Source organism: Opisthocomus hoazin, chromosome 1 (assembly GCF_030867145.1).
Source record: "Opisthocomus hoazin isolate bOpiHoa1 chromosome 1, bOpiHoa1.hap1, whole genome shotgun sequence".
Taxonomy (NCBI): Eukaryota; Metazoa; Chordata; class Aves; order Opisthocomiformes; family Opisthocomidae; genus Opisthocomus; species Opisthocomus hoazin.
In genome coordinates this window covers 96451292-96464769 of record NC_134414.1, presented here as the reverse complement: position 1 = coordinate 96464769, position 13478 = coordinate 96451292, and the positions used below count along the sequence as shown (strand labels likewise).

General features: G+C 38.6%; 1 protein-coding gene across 3 annotated transcripts in view; it reads right to left on the bottom strand.

Moving 5' to 3' along the window:
• IL1RAPL1 (interleukin 1 receptor accessory protein like 1) overlaps window positions 1-13478 on the bottom strand; it is an 808300-nt gene that overhangs the window by 15948 nt on the left and 778874 nt on the right. For all 3 annotated transcript variants that reach the window (XM_075429945.1, XM_075429954.1, XM_075429962.1), the window contains one exon: window positions 8805-8948. In XM_075429945.1, coding sequence (XP_075286060.1) covers window positions 8805-8948 — 144 coding nt within the window. The remainder of the gene's footprint in view (window positions 1-8804; window positions 8949-13478) is intronic.

Genomic DNA, 13478 nt, shown 5'->3' with positions numbered 1-13478 from the left:
TCATCAACAACACACAAAAACATTACTTCATTTATTGGCCCAGGATTTTAGACAGAACACCTGTTGCATCATTGCAACATGCATTCTTTAATGCCATCCATTCCTTTTGATGCTCATCCAAATGCAGAATTTATTATCATATTCCCTGTAACTTTCTACAGTGTTAATTGAGCAGAAGTGATATAAAATTCTAGGGGATGAAGCTGCAAATGCTACTTGTTATTCCAAGGATGTGCTCAGCAGTAGTCACTTCAAGGCTCAATGTAAGCACAAAATGAAACCCAGACTCTGTATGCATCTACTTTGTCACATGCGAATAGGATCTTTGGGTAAGTAAGTTGCTATCAGACACCTAAGAACTCGTCTGTATGCATGTTCTTTTAACAGCTACACATGAAGAAATGGTAAGCTGGTGCCTACAGAAAGACAGATAAAACTTCCTCTTCTACAGGGACCGGTAAATGTATTCAACTTTAAATTTGTGTTATGGATGTGCATGTTTTCTAATGATTTCCATTTCCATGCACTCCAGGAAGTCAGCCGTTTGGGCCTTTGAGGGCTTATTAAAACTTAAACATTGCAGATATTTCTGCCAATGGGCAACAGAAGTATATCTATGGATGAAAAAACCTTTATAGAGTCATTTTTTTCTTATCAGTCATGTCCAAGCAGATGACAAACAGATTTTCAGCAGGGATGAAATGTTTTAGCACAAGACAGATTAGTAAATCAAAATACAGAGAAAATCCACAATGTCATATTTCATAGTGAATCTTATTCTAATTAAACTGTAAGGCCTAGGCACCAGGGTCAGACTGTGCCTCTGTGCATTGTGAAATCCTCCAGAATGATTAGCAGTGCCTTCAGAAACATCCAGTGCATTGAAGGCAGCTGACCACACACAGGCTGCTCCACAGCTAGGTGTAGCTGGCAACACGTCTGTCTTTGGCAGATTTACATTTCTATATCAGTAGGGAACTGGACAGCTGATTCCCCTCCTTCGCCAGCGCAGTGAAGACTCAGATATTCATTGCTGGAGTCTAGGAGCAACGTGCTCACTGTACTCGGAGTTTCAGCATGTCAAGTGGGGTTTTTAGGAATGACAGACTGGATCCTCCCAGTGCTGCAGGGAGCTGGAATCAAGCTGATGCAAGAGGCTTTCCTCTTTAAAAATGTGCTGTGTTCAGGAAGTGTTGCAAAGTATTGGGTTTTCAAAATTTTCTGGAGACTGTAGTTGCTTCAAAGTTATAATGAGTATGGCATTTCATAATCAACACTGTTCATCACCCTTAATGTAAATGAAAAATGTAGTTTAAAAGTTTAGTTGACTAAAATGCCCAAATCTTTGTAATTCTTTCAAAATGCTTATACTTTTTCTCGTAATATTTTCTGTTGCCTATGAATCTCTTCTTAACATTTTCTTTTATTCTTAAGGCTTAAGCCCTTTTAATGTTAATAAAGACTAAGAACTAGCACCACTAGCTTTTTCTATGGCAAACTATTTGTGAAGTGTAGCATTCTTAAAGATATCTCATGTCCTTGTGCAGGGTGCACAATGGTGAATTGGAGGGAGGTTTTCTAAATGCAACACGGTGGAAGAAGTTAAAGAAATATTATCAATTCTAAATAGGTTGTGGAGTATTCTCAGTACATCATAAACCAGGAAAAAACAGTCCTTTGTCCCTAGCAGACAAAGTTACAAAAATGTTAAAGCAACAGGCGTGAGGGTTTTTTTCAATTTTTTCCTCCCTTTTTATTTTTTTTATCCCCCTGTTAAGCCATATTGGATTTTGGAAGTCTAAAGAACATTAAAAATTAAAAGAAATACTATTTTTAAGTTGTTTTTAGAAGGGCATTTCTGAAAATTCCAAAATATCAATACCATAATTGAAATTTCTTGAAAATTAGTAGTGATTCCTGGCAGATAAAAATACAATGACAGGATTTCAAGTGTAAGGCACATTCTCTCTGTAAGCTATATTTTCCCTGGTGTTCTATAATTACAGCTAAAATTTGTGATTGATAGATACATAGGATAGCATATTACTTATTTAAACTGAATAACCTATTATTAAAATTAATTTTCTCTCTTATATTTAGTCTGATTCTGTATTTCTAACTAAATGAAGAGCGCATCTCAGATGTTTCTCAGTCATTCTCTTTAACATGGAATTTTATATTTATTACTACTACTGAGTAAATTCTACTTTCAATATGAAAAACTGATGAAGCATTAATCTTAGAAGTTGCTCTTGACAGATATGAAAACTCAGAAGTCCTTATGAGAGTTTCAGAATATCAAAAAATTGTGAAAGTTAAAAGTTGGTGATAGAAATTATTGTCTCAGTTGCTATTAATTATTTGCCAGTCAAACACCAAACTAAGAAAAAATGTATTATTAGAAGATATTGAAAGACTGAATTGTAATTGCCTGGCTGGAAACACAGCATAGCATAGTAGTTATCTGTGAAAGACTGGAGGAAACTAGCTACAATTATAAAAAGGAGAAAGTAGGAAAAGGCACTAATAAAGAGTGTCATGTAAACTCTGAAAATGGAAGAATAGAACCTTTTTCTATACCAGCGAAATTTCTTAAATAAAAAGCTTCAAGAAGTAACGCATTTATTATCGTCCTAATTCAACCAAGCAACCAGTTACCTGTACAAAATACATGCTCAATTTTATGTGTGTTGCTTAGTTTTGTTGATCTCAGCAACAGATTTGATTAAGCATTTTGAAAACTGGAGACAGCCTTGATCTAGCCAAAATCAGTGAAAAGTTAACTAAATCAATATAGATATAAACAAAAGTCAGGGGAGAAATGGCTTGGAAACAGGTTTTCAATCTAACTTTCTTGAAATCAGATACCAACACACTACATTCAGCTCATCCACGTCAGAAACCTGAAATGTGCTTGGGCTTTTAAAAAATCTTCAAAACTTAGAACATTTTGACAGAGCTGCTGGTTGAGGAACAGGAGATATCTCAGTCTCCATTGATTTATATATGGTAGTCTCTTTTTTTTTCTACTTTGTATCTGGACTTTCTAACCTATAGCAATCTTTTCGTCTGGAATCTAAAGATGTTCTTAGTAATAACACTGATTGTCATTTTAAAAAATATATATGTAATACACATGCACTTTAGTTACTACAAAATAAGAAGAAAGGAAAAAGCAAGATTTTTTCTTTGAATTGGTAGGTTTCAAGGACATAATCTAGAAAATCACATATTCAGTGGAGACATAAATTGAGATTTTATTGTTTGAATTTCATTTCAGATTTAAATACATAGAATAACCAAAAAGAGTTAGGAGAAGCAGTTCCCCAACAATAAAATTGTAACTAAAAAGCAAAAAATCCCTTTTTGTAAGCCATAATATTTAGAAAGATGAAAGCTGCATTGTTCTAGAGGTCATTTTAATAGAATTTGAAATTTGTATTCATAGAGTAAGATTTCTTATTGCCACTATTTGCCAATAGCCAATAAGAATACATACACAGTGGTGAGGCTGCTATTGCAAATTTATTCTTGGGTCCCCAGGGAAGATTTTGTAATTGCAAAGTCACTAACTTCATCAGTAATTTCAGTCTGCATAGCATAATTGTTAACACAACTGCTTCGGCAGTGCCTAAGCCATTGGTAAAAGTTATATTTGAAAGTTAGCAAATAAGTCACCCTGAAACAATAAGAATCTCAATGCATTGTCTTTCACTGCTGTGTAAGAGGTTTACTGGGATGAAACCCAGGAAACCACTAAGAAGTATATCTTACCTGCTTGTCTTGCACAGTTAAGAAGACATTATCTGGCAATCCTATGGGTCTGTCCATGAACCCTGCTAGTCTTTTGCGGCTACATAATAGTAAGGGCAAAAATCACGATTACCTAAGGACTCCTAGGTGCAACAGAGACTCCAAGGCAGAAACTGTTCCATCAAAGTTCTAATCTGAGCATTGATTTACTTTCCCTCAGCAAGCAGTAAAAATTCATCTCTGAAGTGCAAACCAGCACAGCCAAGAAACAGCCGTTATAGATGTCACGTGTCATGTACCAAATCCAGAGAAGATTTCCTGAATTTACAGAGCTCAGCAGTGACAAATTTTAAGCACTTCAGGAGCACTTTCTTTTATTCCAGCAATGTGGGAAAAAAAAAACACCAAACAATAATCAAAACCAAAGAAACCCCAGAAGTGGCAACCTGCAGAACTGAAATTGAAACCCAGAGGAACTCCATAGCCCTGGCTCCCAGGTGCCTACCCCAGCTGCACCCCAGCTGCACCGAGGCTGTGTCTTCCCTCAATTCACCCAGGTTTCCTTGGCAAGGAAAGCTGACAATAAGATGGAAGACTGCAAGGAACACCACAGAGAGCTCCTGTCCAACATTGTAGAAACATCTGATGGGACCTAAAGGCACCAAGGGTCATTGTGAACGTCACATCAAATCAGCTGCTCAGCCAAGCTTTCACTTTCTAGTTATCAGCTGCTTACAATTTTTTTTGTTCTTGAGCCTAAAGCTTGACTTCTCATCAGCCTAGCTGTGAGAAAGCATATTTCTGTAAATTTCATTAGACAGCTATTTACAGCACATTTGTTCAGACTTTCTTTTTAATTGCTACATTTTTATTCATATCAATTTTAATGCTAGCCTCTTAATGTAAAATGTGTTCTTTTTTATGATAGTGTTCACCCCTAGCTTAGGAATTCCTTCATACAAAAACTTCCATCAATTTAAGTAGTTACTAATGGACCCACGTAATTGTAGGGGCAGGTGCCTGCAGACTGTTTCTACTGCCAGCTGTACCGTATGTTCTTTTCTCTGAGTCCACAATGTAGACACATACATATGTTCATGATTTTGAGTAATTTTGCCTATCTGAAAATGTCCAATCGTTTTCAGCCTGTCATCCATGGACTTTTGGATTTATCCTTACTAAACCTTAAAGCTGGCATACAGACATCTGCACATCCTCTGGAAACTGTCAGGTCTTGAAATGCAAGAAAATGTTGAAAATAGCTGGTTTGGTGTCTTTGAGCCTCTTGACCACTTTAAAGCAGCATCATAAATGGTGCTGCTCAGAGAAGTGGTCCGACTCCCTGTCCCACCCTGTCTGTGTCTGCTGTGACTGTCGTGCCTGGGGACTGAGCCTTGCACGATTTGATGAGCAGGAGCAGTCTCATCAGGGAGAAAGTTTTCCTCCGTAAAATCCTGAGGAAAGTTCCATAGATATTAGGGGGGCTGGAAGTCAGCTCTTACCCAGGCAAAGAGCAGATTTCTCTACATGAGTAATATCTATTCTGATACAAACAGCTTCTGAAGGTCACAGAGTGTAAGGCAGAAAGAAGTCAGGGCATGTGTTGATTGTGGGCACTTGTAAATGTTTACTTGCATTTTTACTCTTCTCTGTTAGATGAAGTACGATATTTAGCTTGTTCATCACGTCATTTAAAAACACTGGGAAAGGCAGCAATACAATATCCTTGGAAAATAAAAATGCGTACACAGTAACTGTTAAAGCACTCCTGAGGGGATGAATGTGGCATAAAATCTCTTGTGTTGGAGCTCAATGTACAGCAAAACACAAGAAAATATCACTTCTAAAAGTGGTTTTCACTAATAATGTATTTGTCCTTAAAGTGCAAATTTTTTTTAAAAAAAGCTTTCAAGTTTGGAGCTGCAAACCTAAAAAGGTTGCCTGACATTTAACAATGATCATCCTGCAGTTCCCAGTGAAGTATCTATTTCTGAAAATTTTATTGTTTTCAGAACAGTGTTGGACATCGCTTTGCATACCACTTCAGTAGTATCTTATTCGTGTTTGTGGAAAGATCTTGACCTGAAATTCTCCACTGAAAAAGATTTGGGAGTTTTAGACCACCTAACTGGCAGGGGTGAGTTATATCTCCGAGACGCAAGGTCATGCCAAACGCCTGCTGGTGAGAAAGCTACTGCTTTGCCAAGTGCCAGAGTGTTTTTCTTGCCCCTGTGCCCCAGCTCCTGGGGGATCTGTCCGATGTTCACAGCGAGGTCCCCTGACGTTGCTCCACACTTAAGGACACAACAAGGCGTCTGTCACGCAGTCCCCTGGTGTAGAGTCAACTCCCAGGTGGCTGGAAAGCACAGGTACAGAGTGGAAGGAAAAATGGTAAGAGATGAGGTGGGTTTGATTACATTCCAATTTAGCAGGAAAGGCAGGGAATTAACCACGAAAACAAAATCAGTGTCTTTCAAGCCCGTTCCCAGGAGACAATAAAGGCGAGAATGAGCTAAAGTGTTTGCAGGAGAGAGAAAAAAAAAGCAGAGTCTAGGCCCCATGCTGAGAGAAAAGATGGGAATTTCAATGCTGCAAGGTAGAGACACGAGGAATTAGCGGCTGTGATGACTTGTGTAATCTTCAGTACCACTACAGAAAGTGATATATGAAGTTGCATTAGCTGTAAGGGTTAAATACTTCGTTTTCAAATATTTCTCACAGTTTACCTATGCCTCCCACATAAATGCGCACGTTAGCCTGACAAAAACTGATGTGTCTAAGGCTTGGAAAGGAAAGAGGAATTGTGATGAGATTTGGCATCCTGAAGGGCTTGCTCTCTGATCAGCAAAGAAATGAAGTGTTGCATTTTAAAAGAGATTTTCAACTGAAATTTTTAATTGGACCTCACTTTTAAAGTGTTTGAAATCCTCTCTGGGTATAACATAGTGCACACAAAAAAAGCCTGTGATATTTTGATGTTTGCTTATCTACTTGCTGTCCCGAAGTATGACAGAACATGGTGTAAATTTTGAATAGCACGTGGGTGCTCTGCTGTTGCACTGCAGGAGATGCAGTTAGAAGAAGTTTTGAGGGTTCAGCATTTGTGTCTGTCAGTAACAAACTAAGCCAAAGGAAAAGATCTAAATGTATGTCTACAATTTATTTCTGCACAAGCCGTGGCTTGGTCTTCTGTGGGGAATTTTCTCTCTGTCTTCTTGGTTTTGCAAGTGTGTAAGTGAAAGAGGCAGAAGTAAAAGTCCAGCTGCAGTACCTTCATTGGCACAATGGGTTTTGTCCATGTTGCTACTGTATTGAATATACTAGAAGCTACAGATTTCTTTTAGGAATCTGCAAGTGATATTTTTTTCTTACATTACTGTGGTTAAGCACCCAAGCTATCAGTGTTTGTACTGATCACCTAAGGAGAATCCATGATTTATCCTCTTTAAGAGTGACCTTGCTTAGAAAGATAAATTGAATGGATATTTCTGTTGTTTAAATTGTGTGATTAAAGTATTGTTGTTCCCAGATGACCAGCGTTTGGGGTGGGAGGAGGGAGAGGCAAGCGCATAACACCTGGTAGAGTAAGTATGCAAATGAATTGGAATGATTTGAGGTAACAACACAATAAATGGCAGCTGTAAAAGTAAGAATTACTGATACTGAAGGAGAAAACACTGAATTGCTTCTATTTAAACAATTATTACTTAACCTATTTCTGCATAATATAGGATGACTATTATTAAATTCACACAATTCATGCAAGTAAGCATGCACATTTAAACTGGGGGGTCCTTTGTGGACGAGAGAGGATCTTGGCTCCTGAAAAAAATAGGTGTCTGCCAAAATTCTCCATGAGTCACAGTCCCTCTGAGCCTCAGTTTCCTCCTCTGTAAAATAGAATAACCTGATTTTTTCCCTCACTGAGCAGCTATACTAATGCATCCTTTTCGTAAGTCCAGTATAAGGATACAAAATGTTCTAATGTTCTTGGGCTTGTTGTTCTGAGCATTTTTTATTTTGAATCCTTATGCATTTTTAGATGGGAGGCAGAAGTGGGTCATTCCCTAGTGGTCTTATTATGGAAGTCTTTCCCTTATGTAAGGACCTCTAATTCTGCTGCCTCTCTTCTCCCTTATTGGTGACAGATATGGACAGCACATGTTTATCAGTATGTATTTATTTTAATATGTCACAGTGGCTTCTGCCATAGGCTATTACCTTGAACTGTAAAACAGCTTTTATTAGTATTTCAGTAAAAAGGAAGGTCCTGTCACCAAAGATGTAATGGTAACACAAAACATCAGGAACTCTGACCCAAGAAACCAAACCTAATTAATCAGACCTTGCAGCTCAACAGTTTGCTGTTCAAGAGCAGTTTTGATTAGTAGGGTTACAGGCAAAGACAACCCTTTTCTTCAGTTCTTAAAAATAGAAAAAAAGACAAGGCGTGTATACATTTGACACAAGCCGGTGCATATATTGCGGATTACTGTTGCTTAGGCTGGGTGTCCTTGAATCACAGAACAACTTTAATGACCATTAGCCAGTCTTTCAGTGATTAAGTAAATGAACTTAAGAAAATTAACTGCTAGGTACATTCCCAAACACTTGGTACAGTTTATTGAAACTGATCAGTTTAAACAAGCAGTAAATTGAGATCCACTCCAACCTCTACCTATTTGGTGAATACAATTAGGGAAGACACTCCCTAGCTTAGGGAGAAGTGAAGCTGGCTTTCAGTACTGACAGAAAGTGAAAATCTTTAACGCATCAGTGATGGTAATTTATATTCAGTGTCGGGAATAAAAAGCTAAAAGACATAGGTATCTTCTGGAGCTCCAGAGAGCAGCACATACATCAGCTCAGCAATCACTGCTGCTAATGTGCTGTATGAGGAATGCATATTCAAGTCAGTGCCTAATGCAGTGAGAAAGAACAATTGCAGTTGTTGATGCATCTTGAACTGAAATGAAATTTGGGCCTTGGTGCAGACAAAAGAAAGACAGGCATACTTAGAAAGTAAGAAACGTACTGAGAAGCTGCCTTACCTCCATCTAGTTCTTCAGCTCCAAAATGATTCCTGTAGAAGAGCATAATCTCTATCTTGTAACACTTGTAGATAGTCACTAAACAAACAAGCAGCAGCAGAATAGCACCAAGCCCACCAGCAAGCTCAACTGTGTACATCAGCTCTGCAAAGAATTACAAAATGCAGTAACAACCACATTCCAAACCAGAGAAAGATTAGCAGCAGACCTCTCACTGATGTTAAACATTAAAATATAATAATGAATGATGGGTTATTAATGTATTTATTTTGTTATAGGGCTCTTGAAAAAATACCTAATTAATAGGGTTTTTTTTCCTCTAATAAAATAGTTTTCCTCTGGTACACCATATGAATTGCTCATTTAAAAAAGAAAAGTTGCTCTGTGTGTGTGTGTATATGAGTATGTGCACATATAGAAGAGAGATTTGATAACTCTCTTTCTTCTCACTCTCTGTAAATAGATCACAGTTTGCTTTACGCATATAAACATTGACATTCCACTTACAATGAAAGCAGAGGTGAATTGTTTCTTTTTTTGGGGCCTATAATGCACAGTTCCTGCCTTATTCCACACACAAATAAGATGAGTTTCAGTCTGCTGGATAAGATTACACCAAGGATTTGATTTTTTTTTTCCCAAAATACAAATAAAAATTTTCAAAAAACCCAGAAACTTGAGGGATGTGAAGACAAATCACCCAAGGAACACCACAGCCTCACGTCAGTTATGTGTTAATATCTTGAACACAGTTTCCCAATGATCTGCAGTTCATCTTTATTTTCCCTTTTTCCCCAGGGGATGGCTTGTGTGTAGTCACAGCAAACCACCCCGATGTGTCCTTTGTGACATTCCCATTCAAACAGTGACCCCCTGGCATCTTTGCTGCACTCTGGCACTGGAGACTCATGTGATGGATTGAGATCATTGCTACCTAGCTCTGTTCCTGAGGATGGGGACTTTGGTCAAATGCGGCCACGACTGTCCACCACCAGCAGTATCCTCAGTGGGGCTACTTATCAGTGTGTAAGTAGCATGCCATCATGGACTTTCACCTTCCCTCATCTTAACTGTTGCATGCTCAAGGAAGCTCACACAGCTATGTGACATCCATTTTGTTGTTACTTTTCATTCACCTATTGAGTGAAAACTGGCAATGTTAAAACAGGAGAGTGGGAAGAGGAAGAGCATTACTAACAATTTTGTAATTTGAAATGAGTAATAGATAACAAATCTTAAGACCACCCATACTTTTCCAATATCACTCAAGTTTGAGGAATGCCAAGAAATCCCATCTTGGATATCTAAGATATACAGTTTGCTTCATAAAAATCTGTACTGGACAAAGCTCAGTTCCATGTTATTTTCACCATATCCTCTTCGAGGGGGCAGCTTCTGTCTGAATGAAGCAAGGTAGCCCTAGAGTAACGTTTTTTTGTGCGTGTGTAGTTACGCAGATATGATACTACAGCACAATACCATTCAATTAGAAAATAAAAGGTTAGAGGAAAAAGTGACAATTCCATTTATTTTGACTGTGTCTACTGAGAATCACACACTTTTTTTATTATTTTGAGGCAACTGTAAGAAGATTTCATTGCTCTCTAGAAGACACTAAAAGTGTAATAAAATAAAATAAAAAGGCATTTATATTCCATATCATTCTCTCCAAAACTGTGCTGGAAACTCCTTTGTGTTAGATATTTTTCAGACCGATATGGTTATTTCAGACTTTCAATACTTTTCTGGTCCAAAGAGAGGAATGTTATTAAAAACACCCAACAAAAAATTCTTTGCATAGACAAGTAACACAGTATTTTAGAATGTAAATGGAAGTGGAAATTACTCTGCACTGGCTTACTATACCCTGTTTATCTTTTTGTACTACAGGTGATGCAGCTGTTCAAAGGTAACTAGAAGAAAGGCTTTAATATTTCAGGTTGCTAGGCAAAAATAGTCTATTTATGTGCCTGCTGTTATGACTCATTAAAGGCAAGGAAAAGATTTGCAACTGGAAAACAAAAGTTTTTCTTAAATTAATGGTTTTGAGATTAAATGGGAAAAATAACTGCAGGTAGTCATCTGTTTTCTGTCACTGTGCATGAAATCTGACTAATGCACTGCATCACTTGTGCCATCAAAGAGTCCCTTTTAGTTACCTTTTTCCCCATAAAATAATTCAAGCTTATGCCTATGTTTTTACTTCAGTAAAGTCTATCTAAACACACATGAGACTGTCCTAAGTTAGGCAAACAAAGCAAACAACAAAATCCTCTGATCGTCCTGAAACTTCTTAGAAATTACCTTTTCATGTGCTGCTGCTGAGCCCATTGCGTTTGCTTATGAGCACAAGGATAAGGTGGTTCTTTCTTAAACAGATCTGTTCACAGAGTAAGTTTCATGCTCTACCCATCTAGCATAGAAAGCTTGTATTTTCCCCCGTGCTGGACAACGTCTGTCAGCACATGTTCTCTCTCTGTCTTGGGTGCTGTTCGTCGGGGTCCAGAGGGAGAGAGGAGCAGCAACTAGCCCGGCAGACTGCCACATCCTTACATCCAGCCCTGCAAATGCCGGAGCGAACCCCGAAAGCTCTGCAGGTGGGACAGCCACATCCATGGAGCGCGGCAGCAGGCAGGACAGGTTGGCCCGGGCACTGCGCCATGCCAAGCTGATTGCTTTCCGGCCTTGAGTTGGTGTTTCTGTAGGGTGCTAAACCGTGCCCCACGGGGGGACTGGCTGGCTTTGAGATGCCGCAGGGATTCAGCGAACAGCGTTGCCCTGTGTTGCACTGAACTGAAGGTGTGAGGAGCAGCAGGCTTGGTCCTGCCTCTGCTGTTGGCCCTTCTGGTGACTGAAGGCATTTCACATTTCTGTGCCTCGGTTTTCTCAGTGCAAACGGGGGATGGTGCGTCTGGCTCCTTGGTAGGAGGGGTGACTCCTAAAGGTGCCCTGCACATGGCAAGGGTGTTGGTGATGCGTATGTCAACAGTGACGTAATGACTGTTAAAGCCAAGTTAAAGTGTAACAACAAGATTAGGGTGTAAGGTTGCCTTCACAATAAAAACTTTTCCTGCTGCTTTATTCTGCTTTTTGCATTGGGATTTGAGCACAGTTGCTGCAGCAGGCATTACACTCCCTTTGAAGTGTGATCTGCTTTTCCTGCTGAAACTCAAGTTTCCTGTAGCGGCTACGTGTTAAAAAGATTCAATTTCAGCACAGTTCCACATCAGAGGGGAGAGACGAAAAGTGCAAAACTTTTAAAGTCTACTTAGCCTCTATGTTACGTTGCTGAAATTACAGACCTGGCCCTCCTTAAGGAGCTGAGACTGAATGTAGAAAATAGTAGAGGAAAATTACTCGACTAACCCTGAGGGGGACAGGCATTCTGTGAAACGCAACAAATGAGCGAGTTCCAGGGAGTTACATTCAGAAGCACAGCAATCATTTAGTTACAGGCAATTAACAATAGTCCTCCAGTAGCACAGGAACAGTTCTACTTCAAAGGAAAACACATCAATTACTGCAGCAGTAGTAGATTGGTTTCTGAATAAATAGCGTCAACTTAAAACAAGATTTGTTACAAGCGTTTTGACCAATGGCTACAGTATTTTTCCTTATCAGGAGGCTTTGGCCAAGCAACCCCACGAAAGAGATGGCTAATTAAAACAAAGTACGTGTCTTCTCCAAGTATCTGGCACGATACGGCTGGTAATAAATGCACTCATTTTATACTGATTTTATCCTAATTATTAGACATATTTGTAGGATATATCTTTGATCTTCACCTGCCTTTAATACTTGATAAATTTCCTTTCACTATGTCACGCAGGTAATGGATTTATTGCAGCTGAAGTAGTAACAAGAAAGTAAATAAAGGGTGCCTTCAGAGACTCATATCTTTTGACTCATGCAACATGCCTCAGGAACTTTACATTTAATGATCTGTGATAATTTTAAATTAATCTTATTCTATTCATTAGTCCCATACAGCTGAGCTACTAAGAAAAATAGTTTTATTCCAAGTATTCTTTTTATGTGATTTATAACTCTTCAAGGACGTGATTTATAGTTGTGTATCCAATTTCTGAGCCTTTTTCAAAATCCAATTACAGTCTATCTAAGGTTTCAATTTTGCAATCACTTACGCAGATTGGTTATCTTCATGGACTATAAGTAATCCCTCTGAAGTCAACAGGACTATTCACAGAGCTTCAGGTTAGCACATACATAAATCTTTGCTACTTTGTGGTCTAAAGATATTTCCATTCTCTGCTTGTCTTGGACAATTTAACTCATAAAGCTAAAAGGTTTGGTTAGAGACAGTTCTTGGTTCTCAGTTTGTCTAGGTATACTTTCACAGACTTCAATTATTAAATAAAACAGTAAGGTAATTAATATAATTTGGAAATGGAGCAGCTGAAGACAATACTAAAGCTCTTGTGATGACACCTGAGAGAAGGTAGAAAAGGCAGCTACCAACAGCCGACACAAGACTGATGTGTCATGACGTGCAGCTTTGCTTGTAAAGTGATGAGTTTCTTCTGAAGGAAGAAGGAGGCTGGCTAACACAGGAGTGCTCATCTGAGTCTCATTTCAGACATCGGCAGTAAAGAGTAGGCAGAGTTTAGGTTAGAAAGAAAGAATCTCCCACTCACAGTTTAAAAGCGGAGAAGT